The following is a 24748-nucleotide window of genomic DNA, read 5'->3' on the forward strand; positions in this document are numbered from 1 at the left end:
TTTGTCCATTGTCATACGGTCTGCAGATCTGAACCTCAGGCTCATATGCATATAGTTTCGTCCTGGCACTCAACTAAACTCAGCCAATTCTAAACTCGGCTGGTTCGATGTGTTATTCAGGTTTGTTTGCCAATGTAATGTTTTGTTTTGTTTTCCATGCTGTTGTTGTTGGTGTTGGTGTTGGTTTTTTTGGAATTCCTTTTCCTTTTGTTGTGCTGCGTGTGTTTGGTTTTATTTCATTTTCTTTTCAATTGCTGCAATTTGCATGCGCTCGCTTTCGTCAGTTTTCCATTTTCAATCGCCCGTATTGTGGCTTGCATGCATTTTCCATTTCCATTGTCCGACAATCATCTAGCAAATTGTTTGGCTTATGTTTGTATTTGTGTTTTTTCTCTCTCTCTCTCTCTCTCTCTCTCTCTCTCTCTCTCTGATCCCTCCTAATGAACTCAGCATCGTCCACTCACTCCTTTCATCCGCCGGCCCCTCGTTGCGATTGCTCTAAAGTGCACTTTTCAAAGCGAAATGTCCTTTAAGAAATTCCTAATATATGCATAACTCTCTCTCTCGCTCTCTCTCTCTCTTTCTCTCTCTCTCTCTCTCTCTCTCTCTCTCTCTCTCTCTCTCTCTCTCTAGCCTTAAACAGCGAAGAATTTCTATCCAATTGGCGTACATGTCCTGCAGCTATGGATGCCTAATTGCCAGGTCATGTTCAACCCAGCACGGAGTGAGAGAGCGTCAAGAACGCAAAACAGTCGCAATTTCTTTTCTCAGGTTAAGATGACTTTTGCCATTACCAACAGCTGCCAAATGGAGTAGAAGCTACATTTGTCAGGCACTCGATGGCCACTGGCCATTGACATTATTTACGACGAATGCTGTGGGCAGGAAGCTGGAGGAGACTGGCACTTAACACTTCCGGACGGGCTCCATGCCCGACTGACCACCAGCTGGGGGATACTCTGGAAGGAAGAAAGGAAGACAGGAGTGTGTGCTGACAAACTATCATAGCTTGCACAGGTAAATACACGTATAAGTTAATAGCCTCTTCTTTGACGAATTTCTTACAATAACGAGAATTATCTGTCGCATAGAGCATGAGTCTGATGTCTGGCCAGGAATCGGTGCTCAGAGAAGGACTTGCAGCTTATAGTTCTTGTTATACCCTGAACCCATTAAAAATGGGTATAAGGGTATATTGTATTTGTGCAAAATCCAAATGTATGTAACAGGCAGAAGGAAGCATCTCCGACCCCATAAAGTATATATATTCTTGATCAGCATCAATAGCCGAGTCGATCTAGCCCTGTCCGTCTATCTGTCTCTCCGTCTGTCCGTATGGATGAACGCAAGGATCTCAGAACCTATAAGAGCTAGAGATATAGGTCCTCCTAGATCGAGTTTGTTTCCGATAATCGATAACTTACTCCGTTTCCAAGCAATCGATAAAAATCGATATCGATGTTTTTGAGCAATTTTCGTAAATAATAAGAGCTAGAGTCACCAAACTTGACATATAGAATATATATATATGCATTTGATGTTGGAAGAAGAGGGTTCAGGGTATCCCCTAGTCGGGAGCTCTCGACTAGAACCGCTTACTTGTTATATATAAAACATGTTCTAAACATATTTTCAGGCGTATCAAAGCTAAAAGTGTGCACATATCATTTGATAATCCTTTGGAATACGATTGTAGTTGTGTCTGTGCTCAAAGCTTTGCAATTCCAATTGAAAACAATAAAAACACAATTATATTATTTAGTTCAGTTTTCGCACGTTTTCTCAAATCTTGTATGCTAAATTTCTCGACAACGAAAAAAAAAACAAAAAAAAACCTAAATAGAATATTTGAAATATTGCATAATACGAACATCTGATGTGAATGCAATGCAACAACGAATAATAATCCAATGAAAACTCAAATTCATTGTGCACTGAAACTGAAAATAGTTAACTACATTTTGTTTGCAGTTAAAGCTGCCGAAAAAGAATTATAGTTAATTTTTAATGCAACTGCATAGAAACGCACTAAAGCTCATTTGTATTGTTTGCTTACACATTTTAACACTGTTCTTAAATGGAAAAGGCGACCCCCAAAAATGTGCGTCTAAAAGATGAAATGTAAAACATTCGAATGTTGTTGCACCTGCCGCAAAAGGTGGCGACCTTTCCAGCCACACCAGGAAAAGTTAATTATAATGTACACACTTACGTATAGAAAGTATTTTATTTGTGCTTACCTTTGCGTTGTTGTTTCACACATGTCCAGCCCGAGCTGAGCAAAGTTGCACAATATATGTAATTAAATAGAACATAAACAAAGTCCATAATAGTACATATGTCTAGCAGAAGCCTAGCAGGACGATGCACTGAATTAAATGCTGCAATTATAAATTATATATATATATATATATATAGGGTAAATCTGGCAGTAGCTGCACAAATTGGTCAAATTGACTGCCACAATTAGTAAAATACTAAAAAAAAATGCATTTTTGCCTGTGTTATCAACTATTTGAATATAAACAATTGTACTGCAAATATGTGCGAAATGAATATTGGCAAATGATGCGAAAATATTGCATTATGTTAAATGAATTCAATTTGGCTTACATAAATTAACATTCTCTTCAAATCGTAAAACAAAATTGCGTACGCCTTGAAGTAGGCAATGCATTTTGCACTCACGCAATTCAATATGCGCATATGTGTGTGTATACACACACACACACACACACGCACAGCGAAACAAAAACAACAAGAAGAAGAGCAAACAAAAAAATTGTTGCCAGATTAAATCAACTTTATTAATTACAAGTAATTAAAGTTTAATTAAGAGAAGAGTGCAGCGCAACTTTTGCCGTTATTGGTCTTTCAAGGTTGCGCCTGTGGGCGTGTGTGCGTGTGTGTGTGTGTGTGTGCGTGTGTGTGAGCAAGCTTGTAAAAGTATTGAAAACAAATGCAAATGTTTGTTTGCCATTTAACTTATCGATGCGGTTGTATTTTTCATTTAACGCCCACAAAAGCAACAACAACAACAACAACAACAACAACAATGTTGATAAAAGTCAGAAATAGGAGTAACAGCAGCAGCAGCAGCAGCAGCAGCAGCGGCAGCGGCAGCGGCAGCGGCAGCAGCAGCATAAATAACGAAATGTAGTGCATTACAGTTGTTGTTGCTGTTGTTGTTGCTGCTGCAATTTCATGTTTCTCTGTTTAATTAAAGCAATATGTGGCATCGAGGAATGTTGGGTTAATTGACTCATCACTTATACGACAAACGAAGCACAAACAAACAAACAGGCAAACAGGCAAACAAACCAACATACACACACATTCACACACACACGCACGCTCACTACTGTCCAAAATGGGGGAACACAGCCGCGTCGCTGTTGGCGGCGACGCCGACGCTTACGCACATAGTGCGGGGCGTTGCCAAACGGGTTCTGTCATTTGTGGAGTGTGTGCGCATCAGCGAGCAGCAGCGCCAGCCAATGGCAGCTGTGGATGCTATTGGCATACGCCCACACGCTGAAAGGCTGAAATTGAACGTGAGCCACGCACAAGCACACGCGCGCACACACACACACACAGCGCATCAGCAGAAAAAAACTGGTAACAACATAAAATAGTGGTAATAACATTTGGTTTTTGCTTGCAGCCAACTTCAAGTGAGAACAGTTCACTTGCACTGCCAACTTCACGTGAGCCCAGCTACAGCACGCAGCCAACTTAGCGTGAGTTCAAAATTTGAGCGCCCACCGCGTTGCCAACTACTTTTTGAACAGCGATGGTTGACACGAAATATCGATAAGATAATGGGTTTTTTCTTTGGTTTATTTTGGCATATAAGTTACGGCCACACTGTTCCCCGGGCACTTTAATATGCGTTGCTAAAACCATAAAGTTCTACCTAATATTATCAATATTAACAATTTGCTTTTAATTTGTGTATAAAAATTGATTTATAATTTAAATACCGATTTTGGAAACGAACTGAGCCAGTTTTCAGTCTGAAATTCTTTAACAGCAGTGCATATAACATAACAGCCAGTGAACAGATCATGTCAGTCATTGCCAGACAGTTGAATAGTTCGCGAGATCAGCCTAACAGTAACAGCGAGTTAGCAGTCCATTTTGAGTACTAACATAATTCTAGTAGATAATTTGAGCAACAACAGCGATCGAACCTAACAGAGCAGACTATCTAAATACTATTTTAGCATTAAACGCAAAACGCAAAACGCAACAACAACGTATAATGGGCAGCCAACAAGTTGTTTGCTGTTGTGCCATTGCCGTGATTCCGACTGACCGACAAATTCATTTCTGTTCGCTCATCGCGAGAGACCGTGTCAAGTGTGAAGTGTAGATACGTGCGTGCCTGTTATTGTTTTTTTTTTCTTGTTTTATTTTGTATTTTGTTTTTGGTACACTTGTTATTGTTGTCGCCTGCCGGTCAGCGTCAGCGTCAAACGAAAAATCATTCAGAATCTATTTCCATATTTACATTCCGCTTGCGTTCGCGATCGCGATCGCGACTCATTTGGCAAGCATTCAGTGCGCGCGGTGGAACGAGAACGGGAACGAGAACGGGAACGGGAACGTAAACGGGTAGAGGAACGGGAACGGGAGCGGGTGCGGGTGCGGCGACCTGCTGGTCGTGATAAAAGTGCTGCGCCAGCGTTCATGGGGCATGGAAATGAATCATTCGACTCGGCCCGACTCGTCCCCTCCCGCGCTAAGAGAGTGCGAGCGCCAATCATAAATAAATAAATAATGTGTCCAGCCAGCAAAAGCTAAACGAAACGATAAGCGTAGCAGGCACATTTAGCACACTCTCCGGACTCGCGTTTTAGTCAATTAAACACCGTTTATACCACAAATGTGCCAAAGTAATTGCAGTCCGCGTCCTCGTCGTCATCGTCGCTGTTGCAGTTGCAGTTGCAGTTGCAGTTGCAGTTGCGCGTAGGCTGGCATAAGTGTGGCCAACGACGAGAGCACTTTAGTTTTGTTTTTTTTATGTGACTGCGTGTGCGTGTGTGTGTGTGTGTGCGGTGCACAGGTTGAACAATTTTGTGTTAAATGTGGGCCAACCGCGACACAAATTTCGCATAATTGCATAGAAATTTACAGTTGTCGAGCGACAAAAACGAAAGGTAAAAGTTTGTTTGATTTCTTTACGATATTTTCTACTTCTGGCATTGGGTTAATTTGCATAAATTGTTGTGTTCATATTTACAAAAGAAAAACAACAACAACATCAATAACAAAACAAAAACGAGAAAAATAACCAACAACCGTCAGAGTTTTGTTTGATCGCTCTCTTTATCTCTCTCCCTCTCTCACTCACTCACTCACTCACTCACTCTCTCTCTCTGTCTGTCTCTGTTGTTGAATATTAACCTTTAGGCGGGCGCCTGCATCATTGACAAACAATACACGCCCTGTAGCTGCATTGTTTGCCTGCGTGCGTGTGAGTGTGCGCGTATGCATGCGGATTTTATGTTATGTGTCTGGTAATCCATTATCTAACTTTTAACAGTTGCTTAACAGCCGAAAACGCTGAGCGCAGCGCATTCCAGTTAACAATTGTCTGCGCTCTCATAGCCGGTTTCGTTTTACGTTTCACACGCAGTTAACTGCACTCACATGCATACACACTAACACACATGTACGCCAGCTTGTTGTTGTAACATTATCATTTTAGCACAAATTGTTGTTTTTGTGTCTAATAACTGCTTATCGCTCCAATTCTGTACAGAGAGCTAATAACAGTTTGTGAGAGAGAGAGCGAGAGAGTGAAAGAGAGTGAGAGCTAGTGAATGCGGTGGCAAAAAGTCAAACTTTAACGGTGCCAGCCGTAATCTCTAGCCCTCCCTCCCTCTGTCACTTCTATCTGTCACGCACAGTGTCCACCTGTTGCCGCAAAATGGGACAGAGCAGGCGCCGCATGAGACGCGCTTTGGCCATGGGGCACGATTCGCATTTTGCTCGTTCTCGTTCTTGTTCTTGTTCTTGTTGTTGTTGGAGTACGCGACCTTTTTAACGCTTTTAATTGTTTGGCAATTTAAACAATTATAAACATATTAATTTTGATGCTGCTGTTGACGGCTGACACACATTCTATATGCTCACATATGTGCATACATATATACATGTATATAGATATATATGTATATGTATATGTGTGTCTATGTGCCCCATGGCATCGCACTTTGTTAATCATTTGTTGATAAAAAGTATCTATGCACTGATTAACCAAATGATAATAAGCAACACACATACATATTTGTTTATTATTGTTTTTTGCGAGCGTCTAGCGAATTTAGTTGCATCATTGTTGAAACTATCAGTTGTTCAAAATCTGACAAGATTAAACATTAACAACTATTTAATTTAATGGCAAAATATTTAAGAATTTAAAGCCTATTACATACAATTTACAGGGTATTTGAACACTGAATGTATTGATCAGTGCTGCCAAGTTAGCTATTTTCTAGCTGCAATTGGCCAGCAACAGAGGTCGTCAGCCGTAAACAGTTAAAATCTGTAAAATGCCTCTTATTCTGGCCATTTTTAAAGAGTTTTAGCTATTTCGAAATATATGTATATTTATGTGAACGGGAGAGTGCAAGTGGTAAAAAATGGGATGCATTGCTCAAACAACCTTTTCAACTAGTTTAACGGAAAATGCGCAAAAGGTGGCAACTCTATGGGTATTTTTATGCATATGCATGCATAATTACATATATATGTATGTATGTGTGTATGTATGTGTGTGCACGTATGTAGTTGTATATCAGCTTTGTTATTCTTTGTCAGCTAATCAAGCAACGCATGCGCCCCCTCAATCTCTTACTCTTTCTCTCCCTCTCTCTCTCTGTTACTCTCTTGGGCATGCTCTCTTTGAAGTGAGTGCATGCAAATGTTGTGTGCGCAGGCGCGTGTTTAAATCAAAACCAAATCGTTGAAAACTTACGACAAAAAATGCCGTCGAACCACTTCGGAAATCGATGCCTGGATGCGCACGAGTATGTATCGAAAAGTTGCAAGTGCAAATGTATCGTTTGCAATAGGGAGTACGTAAATATAATTACTCAACAAACATATAGAACAAGTATTCAAAGAGCTGTTAAACTGTCCATCTTTGGGTACAAAACAAGGCGAGTAAATGTTGCCAGTAATTAATTAGTAGAACATTCGACAGTATGCATTTGATTGACTGGACATCAGGACATGTCGCAACTAGAAATTCACTCAGTTAGCATTGTATACATTCATACTCAGCAGGAAATGGAACTTCTGCCGATCACAACTTATATTCTTGCATTGACATTTGAGCGTGGTGCCAACTCAGCGCATATTCAGTATACCTCGCTTGCCCTCGCTTGCCCGTATTCCTATTCACATGCGTATCCAATTGATTGGAATGCAACTCGAACTCCTGCGGCATCAGCGTCTTTTGTGGGACACGCCGGCAGATAAACACGAGTTGTATAAATACTCAGCATAGAAGAAATACTCAGCATGCACATACATATGCTTATTTACTTATGTATGTGCATGATTCACATTTGGCAACAACGAACCCATTAAAAAGCAACAACAACAACAACAACAACAACTGCATAAGCAAGAGCAATCCAATAGAAGGGCAAGTGATTCATATTCCGTTATCCCAGTCAAAGCGTAGCACCCTTTCAATGGAGTGTACTAACCGAACTTAGTTCGAATCTAGTATACTCATTTAGCAAACATTTCCACTGCCGGAACTATGCCCAATTAGTTACCATAATAATAATACTGGCCATAATATTACTGTATGCATATATGAAACTGTGCGAATTCGGACAGAACATGACTAAGGGGCATAGTCTATACGGCTGTTCCACGTCTCAATTGGCAATTTTGCAGAAAACAGAAAATTAATCAAAAACTAAGTACAATACTTTTCCATTCTACTCAAAAGTATTTGCCAAGTCAACTTGTTATTCTAACAAATCTCTAAAAACATTTCAATATATTCAAAAGTAAAGCGCAGGATTTGCTTCATGGCCACTCTCTCTCTCTCTCGCTCTCTCTCTCTCTCCCTCTCTCTCTCTCTCCCTCTCTCTCTCTCTCTCTCGTTTGCATTCGTTTGATAACAATCAAATTCTCTTTCTTCCCTTACAAATTCGAATACTCAATCGCCGCATCTTCGAATACATTCAGAGTCTACGAAGTCTACAAATGATAACTTTAAGTTCTGGCTGCAAGCTTTTTTCGCGTTAATTAGTTTTTCTATTACACTTGCGCAATTTGCATAAATAATTGAAATTTCTAGACGGATTTCGTTCAGTGCATTTTCAGCTAGGGGCCTTTCGTTTATAATAAGCAGCTGGTAAGTCACAGCAGCCATGGAGTTAAGGTCCCTGCTGGACGCCTGTTACTCAGAATGTTGAGCTGATAGCAACTTTTTTGAACCTTATCGCCACAGCTCGAAGTTCGAAGCCTTTCAGCTCTTGATGTTCTTGTAAAAGCTGAAACATTAATGTGAATGGTATTTTTATTTTCGCATAGATAACATTTATCAACTATATGCGAAGCCGGGAGTCTCGCAGAAGAGACGTACCGACAGCCAGACTTTGTTAACAGAATCTCATATATTAGCTGATACTGATTGATATATTGATTGAATACTATATCAACAAGCTATATTGAAAATGTGGATTCGATAAACTGTTGTGCTCTTAATCTAAGATTGTGTTAGACTACACCCAGATATGATTTTGTGTATTTCCCAATTGTTGTTAAAGGGAGCATATATCTCTGAACATATATATGTATATATGTGCCCAAAGAATCTTCAAAACGAACAACTTTCAACCTGTGCCGAGCGATAATTGCAAGATAAGGAAATATGTGTGATGCCACATTGTTGTCATTAGTAATTTACTCCAAGCTCTACTGTACATGTGACATATGTATGTGCATATGTGTACATGTGTATATTTGTATTAAGTAGAACAAGCTGCATGTGAACTTGAACCACTTTGCAATGGGACTCGCTCTCGCATTCCACCTTGTGCTGGATATTAACTTTGCTCAGTTTTGCAAAATCGGCGCACTCGAATGCTACAAATATTTGTCCGAGTGATACAATAGATCATACAATAGACTCCGCTGGGCGAATTGTCTGGTTAGCCCAACTTGGTTAATGGTTAATGAGCTTAACAAGCCGCCCATTCATGCCTTATATATGATTTATACTCGTCGCAATATCGTTGTCGTTGTTGTTGTTATCGCAAACTATAAATGTAACCACAAACACGTACACAGTTGATACGCGGTCTATTTGTATGCTCCGCAATATATTGTATGCACGATATACCATATATACCCATTGATTCACTGGCCAAAGCAGCTTTGCGATTAATCATCAAACCGACAATTTTTGATCGTGCGCTGAAAGAGAGGGTGGAAAAGGGATTGGGAGAGATGTCAGAGTACGGGAGTACGTTCAAAGAAAATGCTTCACATAATGTGCATGTCAATCGATGGCAATGTCTCTCCCTTTCTCAGTGCGTCTCTCTCTCTCTCTCTCTCTCTCTCTCTCTCTCTCTCTCTGCATTTAGATGTGCCCATGATTCACGCGTGCAACAAATGCAATGACATGTACACAAGTTTATACATCCATTCATTCAAGTTATTGCGGAAAGCATCAGCAAGAACAACAAGTTTATTAAACATTGTAAACAAAATCATTGAGCCAGCTGCCCAGAACAACTTCCATTTGAAGTGCTGGCCACTTAAGCAACAACAGCAACAACAGCAATAACAACAACAACAACAGCAACAACAGCAGCAATACAGACTCCATGGCATCGCCCCAAGTTCTACTAAACAAGCAGCTGCTGTCCCGGTTGTCTATAGCCGGCCTGGTTCGGAGTTCAGAGAACTGCTGACAAAGCTGACAAAGCTGGAGATATCCAGAAATGAAACGAAAACCAATTTCATTAAATGGATGATTGCATACCCTGGGAAGCAGGGCACACTATATGACAGAAAAAGGTGTTGATAAACTATAGTGCCCGCCAATTGTTATAATCTCTTTAATCTACTATGTACATATATGGCTTTATGGCTACTATGTTTGCTGACTATATGTTATATATAGTTATACATACAGCTGTAAAATACAATTACAGAATACTCAATTGCAGGTCTATTCGAAGAGATCATAGTATTTGAAATGATAAATTGGTTTAGTGCGCCCTTTATTTCCATTTCAATTTTCTTTTTTTTTTTGTTTTTGTGCTCTGTTAACGCCACACTGTTAAATGACACTGTAAACCTCACGCTGTTAACTGCACAGTGACATTCAATTTAATATTACATTTTTATTATTTTTTCTTCAATATTAATTAACATGTGGAATACGATTAATAAAAATCGAATTATAAACGCGCTTCACTAACCAACTTTGAAATAATAAAGTGTGTGTTCAAAGATCAAGTCAATCGTTAATTCAGTCTGAATTATTAAGCCATTTGCGCCTTCAATCTGGACTTTGAATATATTTTTAATTATTTATCTTTATCTTGAAACATTTACAATACGATATTTGGAGATTGCAATTTGTTCTTGCATCGTGAAATATAAGTGAAATCGAATGCGTTTGAGTGCGCTACACAAGATGCGTTTATACTAGTTAGCTATACTAACAGTTCATTTATTTAATTGAAACTCCGTTTTAAGAATATTTCTTGCATTTATATGTATTATGGCGGTAGGCTATACAACTTCAAAGGGTTGGTGAAATCTGAATCGGGTTAATTTTCCGACTGTGGAAATGCAAGAATAATCATGATTTTTACATGCCCGTTATACTCAGATTAAAAATGAAAAGTGCAACTGTATTCTTTTTAAGTCAATTGTTACAAATAAAGATATTTTCAATATATACACTAAAAATAAAAATATATCGTGATCTCCGAACATTTGTTTGTAAATAAAATGCGGAAATGTCGCGATAAATGCAGTAAAATAAAATATGAATTTACAAGTAAATGCGAAATGCGGCGATTCGTATAAGAGACAATTGATTTGCTGTGTCCTTTGTTTTCGAATATATTTCAACTGAATAATAATCATGAGTCCATTCTCGAAAACACATATGCACAGTCCTCTATTCCTCTATTCCTATATGTACATTGATGATCATTTGCGCTGGCTTTCTTTGTGAATTGGCTAAGTTTTAGTGCCATTATTGACGACTCTTTAGTTTGCGAGGCAAAAGAGACAGAGGAAGAGCAAGAGATCAAAAAAGAAAGTGAAAGCCAAATGGCCAATTAATGATGCCGCGATTGTAGTTTGGAGTTGGCTCGCTTTGTGCTGGGGGAAACACGTGTCTGTCATTTGTGTCGTTTTTTTTTTTATTGACTTAACAATTTCAGACCGTATTCATACTCTGTTCACGTAGTGAGCTACAAAATACCGTGTACTTTTGCTTTCCATAGCCTCAGTCTATGGTAATTCATTATTGACTATACTTACAGTTTATTTTCCACTCTTCACGATATATGTATGTGGAAAATGTGTGTAGATACCAATTTGCGCTATATGCTAAAATCGATAAATATCGATGCCAATGCCACTTGCTTTTACAGTTTCCCACAGTCTACGAGATTGTCTACATGAAATGTACTTCTTCCATAGAAGGGTTCTTTTGCTGGTGACAAACACGCTCCTGATAGACATTATACCCCTTTTCAAACCAACTTGAACACGTACATGGTATAAAAATTTATTGGTTTTGTGCTATTGCTGGTTGCCTAAACGATGGTTTTTAAATCTCTGTCTCGAGTCCAAAGGCAAAAGCAAGCGAATCTACCACAAATTTCAAGATTTTGGAGTTATTTTCCTTTATTGGAGATAATCCTCTTCGAACTTCAGACATGCCTGCCCCGCCAATCGATATAATCTTTATCTATAAGCTATCTTTCTGTAAATCGAACTGAAATTCAAGCATTTTTAAATTGTAACAGAGTATCTGTCAGTCGATTGCACTTCACTAAAAGGCTATTATTTGATTTTCCCTCTAATTATACAGTAAATGAGGGTACTTTAAATTGATGATGCCACATGTAGCGCATTGCAAAGTCATATATGAATTTGGGGCCAGCTATATGCATATGGTATGCATATCTGCCGTAATGGGTTGATGATACACTAGATAAACCAATATATATATATATATATATATATATATAGTACATATATACGGCGATGGGTTGAGAATGTAATTTCTGTAAGAAGAGCGCTTTTATTCTTGGGCCTCCCGCAGATAATTGTTTATACATTTTGTTTTATTGTGCACTTTGTCAGATTTCTTTCTATGATAATTTCCACTTAAATATGCAAAACTTAAACTACTTAAAGATAAACTGCGTATAAGCAGTGCATCTAATTGCTCAACTCGAACTCGAGCCGCCGCCGCGCCAGCGCGAGCCGCAGCAGACGCCGCTGCTCCAGATGCTGCAGCTGCTGTTGCACCAACATCCGACGCAGCAGCTCCACTTTGTCGTATGACGTTGTCTGCCGCTGGGCGCGTGGGCGACGCGGCTGGTGCTCTTCAGTCTTCGGTGCCATTTGGCCTGGCTGCGTCTTTGTCGTTGTTGAGCAATCGAGGAGTGTGCCAAAGAACTGTAGTAGCAGGCAGAAGAACAGAGCTAAGTAATTGCACTGACTTGCAACTTGTGGCATGCTGCTGCACGGAGCTCTGTGCGTTAAGTGCGCTGTTCTCAAGGATCATGCTCAACTTTTATATGCAACAGGTATATGCTAAATACGTGCTCCTTGCCTGAAACTTACTTTAAGCCGCAGGCAATTGAAGCCCTATGCCATATGCCCACAGGAATGTTCTGGCTGCAGGTCAAGAATTTCCAAAATCCCAACATCTACGTGCTGTAAATATTGACTTCATGGTAATCCCCGTTTCACATGCTTACGTCCCACAGGAAAATTGCCAGCTAGCACGGGTTTCTAATGTCCAGCAACAATATTAACCTATATTTGTTGATCACAGTAAAAACTGCTTCGGATTGAAGGTAGGTTAAGGTTCTTTTTTAGATTAAATTTCTTTATTTACTTTACTTGTAAATACATCCCACAATATTGCCTGTTCTTTTCGATAATGTTCGAAAACATAACCAGTTTGTAGACACAATTCCATTTGATCGATGCCTTGCTGAAATACATGCATTTCTCTATATGCCAAGAGGTATATTGGTTTTGTGCAAATGTATGTAACAGGCAGAAGAAGGCATATCCGACCTCTTTAGGTATGTTCTTGATCAGAACGAAGAGATGAGTCGATTTAGTCAAGTCCGTCTGTATGCTTTATATGTAGAGCCTTGTAACTAAGTTTGACTTCAAATTTTGAAGTTGAATAAAATACTCAGACTGCCCGAAAGAGGCTGTCATAATTTGAGGTGTTTACAATAACCCACAAATATGTGTGTATGGGGAGATATCCAAAAAGTTAAATGTTCCTGACCTGTGTATCTGAGATATCGAGCAAAGAGATTGATTACCCTTCCGTTAAGTATTTGTGATAGACGGAAAGTCTGGGCGACGGTACTGACTAAATCCATTAGCCCGTCGACCCGATCACGAAAGTCCACTTCTGCTCGTTACATAAATTTAAAAGAAATCCATTTAACCCGCTTTTTATAAGTGTAGGGTATACAAAACTATGTACTAATTCTTTGGCTAGCTAGTTAGTTAAATATGTTAAAGGATGTGTGTATAAGCTATTTATTATTATATTAAGTTCGCTTTTTGCATATACGAATATTCATGCTCATGCGAAATTATTCTCCTCCTTTAGTTTGCTTTTAGTCTTTGGCCATGGAGCAGGCTGGCGCGCAGACACGTCCCGTGCCGGCGCCGCGTCGCCTCTACCCGGAGGTGCGGGTCGCCAACTACGAGAACATCGATATCAATGTGGGCAGCGGTAGCACCAGTGCCAACAATCACAACTGCAATAACAACAACCATAACAACAACAAAAAGCTAAATATCAACGCAGAGAATCTGCACGACAGCTGTGCGGAGAAGAAGCTGCCGGCCAGCAGCCACAGCAAGCTCATACTGCAGGAGCACAACGTGGAGCAGCCGATTTACGGACCAGATGCAAATGAGAATGTGCCCGCCGAGCCTTTATACGCTACGCCCAAGCCGGCGCCCAGGCAGCGAGCCCTTGCCGAGCTATTGCTGGAGGACGAGCACGTTGGAGAGGCGGAGGGAAAGGAAAAAGATCAGCCAGCGATAGCATCGCCCAAGGCGATGCGTGCAGCCCCGCAGGTGCCATCGAAGCCGCTTAACATAGAGGCGGATCGGCGACGGGCCGAGCGCTACTCCATCTCCAGCGAGCTCTCCACAACGAGCATCAGCGGCGGCGGCGGCGGCGTCAGTGGTGCCAATGGGCAGCCAGAGAATGATTCGCGGTACACCTCCAATGCGTCGCTTGACTGCAGCGAGAGCTCACAGAGCGGCAAGTTCAAGTCGCCGTCACCCGGGTACGTAGACGAGGGCAACGCAGAGCAGGCGGATGAAAATCATCAAGATCATGGGCGAGATCTTGAGGGCGATTCCGATACGGAAACAGAAACAGATACAGAAACGGAGGCGGAGGCGGAGGCGGAACGCGCCGCCTCGTCCGATCAGTCGGAGCTATCCGCGAGCTGTGACGATGACAAGTAAAATTTTATCTACAATTTTTCATTTGTTTTATCCCTTCTTTACGATTCTTTGGTGTCTCTCACTTATTTTTGCTAATGCTAATTTCCGAATTGTTTTTTTTTTTTATTATTTATTTTTATATTTAGTATCGCACACCTCCCCCGTAATACTATGGTACTAGATTGTTATTTGAATTTCTTTTTGGAAACTAACCCAAACGGGTTGGGTCTGTTACTTACTTAACCCCGTAGAAACGCTAACCGAACCATCCTCAAGTTCATTTTGTATGGGATAAACAAACACTTGTATCACCCATGTAGAAGTTGAAATGCACAATGATTCCCAAAAACATATTCCTTTGGTTATGGGCCCCATTTAAATGTGTTTTGGATATGTGAGAAACCCATCGGAAAGGTCTACAAAGCTACAATAATGCACTGTAAATCAAAAACACCAGCTTTCAGATAAGGATTACCATTTCCAGATGGTACAAAATATAACTAGGTCTAACATTTGTAAATTGTTTAGGATCTGAGCGTTCTTAACTGGTTTTGTATGACGTCTCAACAAACTCCTTCAAGTGAGTGTCAGAGCCGACCGGATCGGACCACTGTATGTTATCGTCTATATATCTTGACTAAAGCTGACACTTAAAAGTTTCACTATTCTGCTTTATACAGCCAAATCTTATCAGGATCGCACCACTATGTTATATAGCGCTATAGGAACATTCGATCGAGAAATGAGTTTTTGTGTGTCAAAATATGCTGCTCACATGTCTGCAGAACAAGGGTATTAAGTCTTCGTCGTGCCGAAGATATCCTAACTGAAGTTAAACTTCGTTTTTTCGCTATTTAGGACTTTAGTAAACATTCCAATAAAATAACTTTTGACCAAATCAAAATTAAATGTTACCAATATCTGCCAAAACGTTTTGGCACAACATTCTGACTGTACTTTAAAGTTCAACATACGATATTATATGCGATGTAACTAGAGATCAAATAGTATAAGCATATTTTACAAATTCCTCTGGATTTCAAGCAGTTTCGGATTGTCTGCAGCTTTGAAGTATTGCAATTGCAAAGAAACTTAATATAATATTAATAAAATAAAAATGCATTGTGAACGTGTACTTTGGTGTGCCACCGATCTCTTGGTGTTCAACCTTGACTCCTGGTCGTTGATCTCCGACGTAATCAGTAAACAGATTCAGTTCAGCAGCTGGCTGTGATTGCGAGTTTTCCCTTCAGTTCAGTTGCAGATAGACAGAGTGAAGCGACAGCTGAAACTGTTTAAGGACAAATCCCCACAATCCACAATCTGGCTGGCCTTATAAGTACCTGGATCTGCCTCGGTGCAGCCAATGTTCCCTATTATTCGCTCTATTTATAGAAAACCTTGTAACTCGTGGAACTTCGACTTCCGCCGACGCATTAATCACGCTCCTGTCGAGCACATCCAAAAATAGTCGCCTGCCGTTTGCCATTTCAAGATCAATGACAAATTATATACCGGCTCTATTTTATTTAGTTCCGTTCCGTTCCGTTCCGTTTCGTTCCGTCTCGTTTCGGTTTCTTTCGCTTAGGTGTGGGGTCTGGCACTCGAGTTTAGTTAGCGCTGTGCAGTTGGGGCCGAACGTTCCATTTTATTGACATACATATACATATATGTATATATATATATATATATGTATATGTATATGTATATACTGGATATTTGTATGGGCGCTAACAATTTTTTAGCTGTTTTTCTACTAACCTCAACTGGGCAGCTTGATCCCTCTGACTAAGTACCGCCACGAACTCTGAATTTCTCACAGGAATTTGTTGCGCTCGTTGGGCAACACCTCGAAGCTACTCGGCGAGGCGATTGGCGAGCGTGTGGCCTTCAAGGCCAAGGTCGCCAAGAAGCGTCTGGACAAGAATCTGAAGAGCTCCACGGAGGCGTTAAGCAGCCTTAGCGCGGACGCCAGCAGCCGGCTGAGGCACGCCAGCAAACGTTTCGGCTCGAACTTTACGCTGGGCCGGCGGGACAAGACAACGGAAGCAGGCAACTTATCCGAGCTGGAGCAACAAATGGAGCTGGAGCGACGCCGCACCATGCCCAACACGGACGTCTTTAATACGATACAGTTCAGCAGTCCGCTGCATCGAAACGCTGCTGGTGGCGGCCACACGGATCTCAGCGGCGGCAGCAACACGAAAACGCTGCCGGAGCTGCACAACGAGCTTGACTACGAGGTGCCCAGGCCGAAGCCGAAGCCCAAGGTCAAGGCCAAGCCGCCCAGCTACGATGAAGCGCTGCGTTCGCGCCCAGCGCCACCGTTGCCGCTGGCTAAGAATCTAGCGCAGGAGGCGGCACAGCTGGTGCAGCTGCGCAATCATCAGCCGCAGCCACAACGCCAGTCAAGCAGCGGCGAGTCGACCGGCGAGGAGCTGCCCATGCCCAGCTTTCCTCCACCGCGTCTGTCGCAGCAGTTGGACGTAGTGCAGCCGCCGGCGCGCCATAAGCGCCGCAAGAACTACGAGAACATCCAGCTGCGTCGCCCCAATGTGGACTCAGCGGAACTGCAGGAGCTCAATCGTGCCGCAGCTGCTGCCGAGCGCGAAGAATCACTGCTAATCACTGCCAACATTGCAGCCGAGGAAGCCCGCGCGCCCAAGCCCGAGCGTAGCGACTCCTGGCACTTCTATGGCGAGGCAGCAGAGCCCGAGGCGGAGCCGGAGCCGGAGGCGGACTGTGAATCATGCTCCTCGCCAGAGCCACTGTACGCCAACCAAGAGGCCACCTACGGCAAGCTGTTCGAGATGGCCACGAGCAGCACCAGTCGCGGCAAGCTGCTGACACCGCAGCTGGAGCTGGCGTGCATCAGTGAGGATGGGGAGCTGGACAGCAACGATGGTGCCGTGGGCGGCTGGTCGGCGCCGCCGCCACCGCCGCCGGAACTGATTGAGGAGTTCGATCCGCTGATGGGCAAATGCTCGACACTGGCTCGCTCCAACAAGAGCAACGAGCTGCTGCTGCTCGAACATCTTCTTGAGGAGGACACCTATGGCACCATCAAGCGCGAACAGGACGATGTCAGCATGTGCACCTCCGAGGAGGATGGCCGCAACGAAGCACCCGTAGCCAATGTCAGCTCCGCGTCCACTGCCACAGCCACAGCCACTGCCATCGGATCAGCAGCAGTTGGAGCAGCATCTAGTGCGCGCAATCAACCGCAGATTGTTCATCAGAATGCGCAGCTGCTCAGCGATAGCATGGAGAACATGCTGGATGACACGGACACTCTCGAGCTGGACACTCTCGAGCTACGCGCCCGGCCCTATCTCAGTCGCCTGGAGGAGAAGCCGGCTACAAGTGCGGTAAATGTTGATCTGGCGGCGCCATCGCGCAATCGCACCAATTGGTTTGTGGGCGACAAGACGCACATTGAGGGCGACAGTCCGCCCACCTATTTAGAGGCCATTGGTGGCGATGGACAGCCGTTGTCGGCATCGGCAACCAATGCCAGCGGCTCCGAATCAAAGAACACGCTGGGCTCTCGCTTCCGGCAGACGATGAACGCCTTCTCTAATGTGAAGCTGCGCATGGATGCGATGAAGCGACGGGCGAGCTTCAAGGGCGCCAGTCAGCGGCAGTCGGATGTAAAGGTGGCCCTGCAGATGGTGCCGCGGCCGAGTCTATCGCCGTTGCTGGTGCGCTACGAGGGGCCATTGGTGCGCTTCCCGTCGGGCGTCGTCGAGGATATACTGAAGGAGATGCAGAACCGCAAGGCCATATTGCGGGATCGACAGTTTCAGACGTACCTTGACCAGGAGATGAAAACGCCCAAGGAGCTAATCCCACTGGACACCATCACGACGCTGCAGTGCGTCAGCAACAGCCGCGTCACAGACAGCGCCACCCATTTCTACTGCTTCGAATTGACCACGTCGCAGCCAAAGAACGGAACTGGCGCCGCCGATGGCATGACCTCCAATCCCAATCTGCTGATGACAAGCAATGCCTGCGGCAATGTGAAGCAGCTGCGTGTCGCCCATCTCTATGGCGTCGGCAAGGAGTCCGAACGCGGCGTCTGGATGCAAAAGATTCTCGAGAGCCTCACGAACAGTGTGCCCGTGAAATACACCTGCCACTATTATCGCGCCGGCTGGTGCTACCTAAAGGTGAGCCTCCTTCAAATCCAAACCCAAACCCAAACCCGATGCCCGATGCCCGATGCCCGACACCCGATACAAGCCTGGCTAATGCTCCTCTTTGCAGAATTCAATCACCTCCGATTGGAGCGGCACGTGGCTGGTGCTGCGCAAGAGCCAGCGGCGCCTCATCTTTGTCAGCGAGGCCAATGGCAACGTCGAGAAAATGGATCTGAGAAAGGCGCGCTGCATCGGTGAGTTAATTGCAACAGTTGGGATTGCAACAGACCCCCAACAGTTGCTGGCCACGCTGATTACTGTTCCAGTGGGCTATATAAATGTGAATCATTCGAAGATAACAAGCCCCCAAGATATTAGGTTTACAAGCAGGTGTCAGTTGCATGATGAAAAGAAAATTGAAAAAAGATTACAAATAATAAATAAGCCAACCTTTTCCAAGTGGATGACATGAACACATGACAAATTGTACAGAATTCATTATAAATGTGCTTGGATGGGCGTAAACCTTACTGGAATTTGAGAGCAAACATGCAAAGCACTATATACTACTATAGGTTTCGTCTTCAAAGATATCTGCACTAAATATATCGGAATATGAACAGAGACAAAAAGAGGAACAGCAAACATACAAGAAAACAAACTTGCCGCCCCAATCTTGGTCTCTGTCTCTGTCTCTGTCTGTGTGTATCTCAGCATTCATTTGTTCCTTTCTTGTCATTTGCAGTTCTAAAGGAGAGCGACGAGTCCATTGATAATCTGCACGTGGAGAGCGGACCAATGCTGATGATCGACTGTCCGCCGTATGCCGTCTACATGATAATGAGCTCGGCGCGCGAGACAAAGATCTGGCGTCACATCATCAGGGAGGTGGCGCACAATAACGGCTTCTCGCTGGGCGATCAGCAGCTCACGCGCTACGACGTGCCCGTGATTGTTGATAAGTGCATCAATTTTGTGTACATTCATGGCTCCATGTCGGAGGGCATTTACCGCAAGTCCGGCTCGGAGAATTCCATGCACAAGCTGATGAGCGCCTTCCGGGCGGACGCGTTCAACGTGGAGATCACGCGCAACGAGTACAATGAGCACGACGTGGCCAACGTGCTGAAGCGCTTCATGCGCGATCTGCCGGAAAGATTGCTGGGCAAACTGACCGACAGCTTTGTGTTTGTCACCGAGCTGGCGGTGGCCTCCGAGAAGATACCCATCTATAGGGAGCTGCTCGCCCGGCTCAGCACCATTGAGCACGAGACGCTGCGTCGCATTGTCGGCCATTTGGTGTTCATCAGCTCGCAGCAGGCCAAGAACAAGATGAGCGTACAGAACCTCACCATGATATGGGGCCCAACGCTGCTCGCCAAGAAGGTAACGCCACCGGCCGGCCCACTTACCATCCATTGGCTATTCCTAATCCGAGTGCTTCTCTTTTACAGTGCGACGAGCTCATCTACTCACAGAAAGAGGCCGATGTGCTCAGCGATCTGATCGTGCTCTACAAGAATCTGTTTCCCTGCAGCGCCGACGAAATGGTAACAACATAACAACCCCCCCATATCTATACATATTTCGCCAACAACCCAGCTAACTGCCTTGCGCTTCTAATTTGAAATTCTGAACCCAACCGCAAATGTGACTGTGACTGGCTAACTGTTAAAATAATGGCATTTAAAGTATGCCATAAAAAACAGCTGCAAACTGAAACAATTAACAGCGTTCTAGTCGGGAGTCGATCCGTTTCTGCCCTGAGCCAGATGCAAATGCATTCAATTATAACTCCGTTGTCTATAATCCTATCTATTTAAAATATTCAAAGCTTAAATATGGCAGCCAAAAGTGTGTATATGCTAAAGTTCAGCCAAAAATAATGAGCATTACGTTTTGGGGCATTTGCAATCGGTCTGTATTATACGAAAGTTAGCTGTTTACTTACCAAATTTTGGGTAAAAACTTATTATCTGAAATATGCTAAAAACACCTTTGATTGATCTCTGAATTCGACACTTTCAAATAGACAAACAAACAGACAGACAGACATGTCTAGAATCAAGCTGATCAGGACAATATATGTGTACTTGGTGGGAACGGAGAAACCTCCACCTGCCTGTTACATCAACGCCATTTACTATTAGAATATAATATTATCGTTACACCCAAATATTCGATCTATTTTTGTACAATATTGTGAAGCTTTGAGAATTCTTAAGCTTATTCCTTGTAGCACATGTTCCATCTGTAGCATATGTCTCAGTCTTTATCTAGAGCTCATTTGCATTCTGTTTGCCATTTAGAAAAAGGAACAGGCGATGCTGATGTGCCTGCAAAAGTACTATGCAGCCGCCGAGACACTGAAGGATGCTGTAAAACAATCGGGCGACATCAAAATCTGGATCAGTCTCAATCCCAATCCAGATAATACCACTGAGGTGAGCACATCGTTTTGTCATACATCATGAAAAACTTACTGAACGCATTGCCGTCTGTTTTCAGGAGAAGACGCAAGTTAATGCCACAATTTCACCCACAAAGACCGCCTATGAGCTGTGCCGCGAGTACTCGGCAAAGATGTGCCTGCCGACGCATCAGTTGACACTGTACGAGGTTATACTTAATGACAGCCTGGAACGGCCCCTGCACCACGACGCCAAGGTGTTCGACGTCATATTGAACTGGTCCTACTGGCCGGAGGAGGATCGCAAGCACAACTATCTGGTGGTGCGACCCATCGAGATGCTGCGCGAGGTGCAGCGCGCTGTCAAGAATCTGGCGACAGTGACGCCTGGCAAAGAGTTACGCTTCGCTGACTACCGCACCAAATCGTTCAAAACGCTGCAGTGCGAGCTGCGCGATGGCAAAATAGTTGTCTCCAAGAAGGACAAGAACGACAAGACGACTATTGTACGGGAGATCTTTCTCCATAGCTCCACAGCGTATTTGGGCTGTGAGCGGAAACGTGACTTCCCCTGGAGCTGGGCCATCACATTCGTTGAGCGTACCCAGGCGCAAATTATGAGGTAGATATTTATCTAGCTGCTCCTTTTGCCAAACACCTCACGTCTCGCCTTTTTGCAGATCACGTGATGCACCCTTCATTGGGCACGTGCTGGCGGGCAGCGAGTGGGTCGATCGCACCATTTGGTATTCGAGCATCTGGTATTGTCTACATGGCGATAACATTTTGCCACCCGCCGAGATTATCATCAAGTGAAGAGCGACATCAACTGAATAGCCAAACATCCACTTGTTTGTCAATTTATTCTGCCTGCATTAGCATTTAATTTATATTCAATCATGATCGCAATTTTTATCTGTTAAAGACATTCTACATATGTGTGTATAGCATACTTTTTGCCGCAGACTCGATTTAGATGTCACGGCTTTCGTTTTTTAGCTGAACTAATATGCTATCCGAAAAGTATGCAATATATATATATATATATATATATATATATATATATTTATAGAATTTAAAAAGATAGTTCTAATTATGGCTGATATATATTTTTTGTAATACCTTTTTTTTGTTTTTTTTTTTATATTGTTTAATAGTATAATTTGCAATATCATTTAGCACGTAAGCCCGTAATTTTGTAGATATTTGGAATTTATTTTAAATACTTATGCATAGATACTTTTATACATACGAGCACACACGAATATGCATAAACATATTTTATGTATAAGCACTTTTTTTTTGTTTCTATTGGGAAGCATTCGAAGCATTCAAAACCGATTTTTCACAACGATCGTGTTAGCAAATGCGCCAAACTCGTTTAAAAAGTTAAAAAGCCATTCGTGCAATACGAATAATTATTACAATCCTATATATCAAATTTAGATACTAGCAAAATGTCGTCCTTCAATTCCTACGCACTTCAAATAGCCACCAATATATATTTACTAATCTGAGATCAGAATTTTGGTTTCGGTCCACGGTAAGCGCATTTAGTATATCATAACTTCTTTGGTTCATAGTATCGGCAATAAATGAAGACCAGGCCAGTTCCTTTGGGACTTACCCTGTATGATCTTCACAGTCTAGCAATTCCGTGTGGCTTACAAAAACATTTATAAGATTTGAGATTTAATGTTTTCATTAATTCTCGGTCTGCTCGACCAGATGCTTGAGGAAGCATTTACATACATATGATTATATAATTGCATATAACTTAACATTTTATCTTAATATAATATTTATTTATATAACTATCAATAAACAATACGATTCTTAAGCACTGTAAGCACTTTGGGAGGGCTTTATCACAAAATGTACCGTATATAGAATATATAAAATTGCCATTGCAACACGATATTACAAGTAAATAAAATAAATAAAATATTAAATGGATTCAATTTATAACTAAAACAAGAATCATTTAGAAATGCATAAAGAGAAGTATCCAAATCAAATCGTATATTTACATAAGCATAATTACTTTAAAAGAAGATCCGTCTACAATGAAGGTATGTCGGGGCGCAGAGTAGTTTTATAAAATATATGTCGGAATACGATACCTAGCTACTATAGATATTAGAAAGATTTTGTTCTTTTTAAGATACATAGGTACACAATATAAGCTGAAGATAATAATATGTACATATATAGAAACAGAAAAGGCTATGTTCGGCACGCCAAGGTTTGAATAGCCTAGATTCGGCTTACAAGCTTTCGAGGGGAATAGTTAAGCTCGGAATTGCTAAAAACATACAAAAGAGCAATTTTTCCTATAGAGCTATATCATCAAATACATCATCAGTGCGATCTTGATAAGATTTGTCTTCAAATTCAAACATACAAGGCCAATATTCTATGTAATTTTTTGTAATAAAAAAAACTTTTTTGAGTTCGTATTTTAAGTTTGATTTCGTATTTTAAGTTTGAAAAACGTTGACAAAAATTGTTTTGAAATAAGCCAGAAATGTTATCTTCACGACAATACGAAAAAGTTGTATAGTTATTGCACTTAAGATGCCAAAAAGGATAATAGAGCTGAAATTCGGCAGAAATTTGCCTGATAGGCGGATGGATTGTCCAAGCTTTGGCTTGGATTTGTGTCATTTGGCTGCGTTTCAAGATAAATGATGCGTGCTGTCATAAGCATCTATTTAGACAAGAAACTAAATGTGAATAATAATAAAATATGGACTATGACTCTGCGCGAAGAAGAAGAGCAGACGGCGCCACGCGCTGTTGGTGCTATCTTTATGGCACCGGCCGTAAAGCCTATCTGGCTGGTTGGCTCGGTGGCTGGCAACTGGGCGTGTGGCGCACACGGTATTTGCTTTTGGCCAAAATGAAGCACTGCGCACAGTATTTGCCATGGGCCATGGCCCAAAATGCTGCTGTCTCACGCTGCGTACCAGCAAGGCCAGCTGTGATGGTTGTCCCGCAGGCGCACACGGCAGACGCGCGTGATAAGTGTGTATCGATTGATATGCTACATATTGCATATAAGTAAAGCGATTCACATATGCTATATACTATGTACATATTTTATATCTTGTTTACTTATTTTGCATTTGCATTGGGGCGGCTTCCGTACAGAATGGCCTCGCTAGCGCCTACGCCGCCGGCATGCCGAGCGGGACATCTATTTATTTGGGTGCCAACCGCGACGACTTTAAAATGCTGAGTGGGAATCCAATCGGATAGGAACTCGAATTGGAATTGAAATATAAATCAAAATCAGTGGCAATTAAACGCTAAATGGGTCTGGGTCTGGGCTGTTTTTGTTAATTAGGCCGATTACACTTGCATTCAAATCTAATTGTCCTCCAATTAGCCGCAGCAGCTAAATGGGCTATAAATTTGCTGCATCTGCTGCATCGGCAACACAGCAGCAGCCGCTTGGGTCCAA

The 24748-nt window shown here is 42.5% G+C and overlaps 1 protein-coding gene across 3 annotated transcripts; it reads left to right on the forward strand.

Annotated features, from left to right (window-relative positions):
* The first annotated feature begins 4467 nt into the window (after positions 1-4467).
* LOC115767222 lies at positions 4468-22335 on the forward strand. 3 transcript variants are annotated; one of them, XM_030711419.1, is made up of 9 exons: positions 4468-5162; positions 13877-14747; positions 16553-18902; positions 19000-19126; positions 19618-20258; positions 20327-20422; positions 21182-21316; positions 21381-21904; positions 21963-22335. In XM_030711419.1, the coding sequence occupies exons 2-9, from the start codon at positions 13897-13899 to the stop codon at positions 22096-22098; spliced, it is 4860 nt and encodes a 1619-aa protein (XP_030567279.1). In that variant the 5' UTR covers positions 4468-5162; positions 13877-13896; the 3' UTR covers positions 22099-22335. The 3 variants fall into 3 exon arrangements, with proteins under 3 accessions (XP_030567279.1, XP_030567281.1, XP_030567280.1); XM_030711421.1 differs by having other exon boundaries at positions 13877-14567; positions 21963-22334; XM_030711420.1 differs by lacking the exon at positions 4468-5162 and adding an exon at positions 13021-13094.
* Positions 22336-24748: the final 2413 nt, after the last annotated feature.

The sequence above is a fragment of the Drosophila novamexicana genome, unplaced genomic scaffold, assembly GCF_003285875.2.
Source record: "Drosophila novamexicana strain 15010-1031.04,08,12 unplaced genomic scaffold, DnovRS2.1 tig00001353-arrow-arrow-pilon, whole genome shotgun sequence".
NCBI classification, from domain to species: Eukaryota; Metazoa; Arthropoda; class Insecta; order Diptera; family Drosophilidae; genus Drosophila; species Drosophila novamexicana.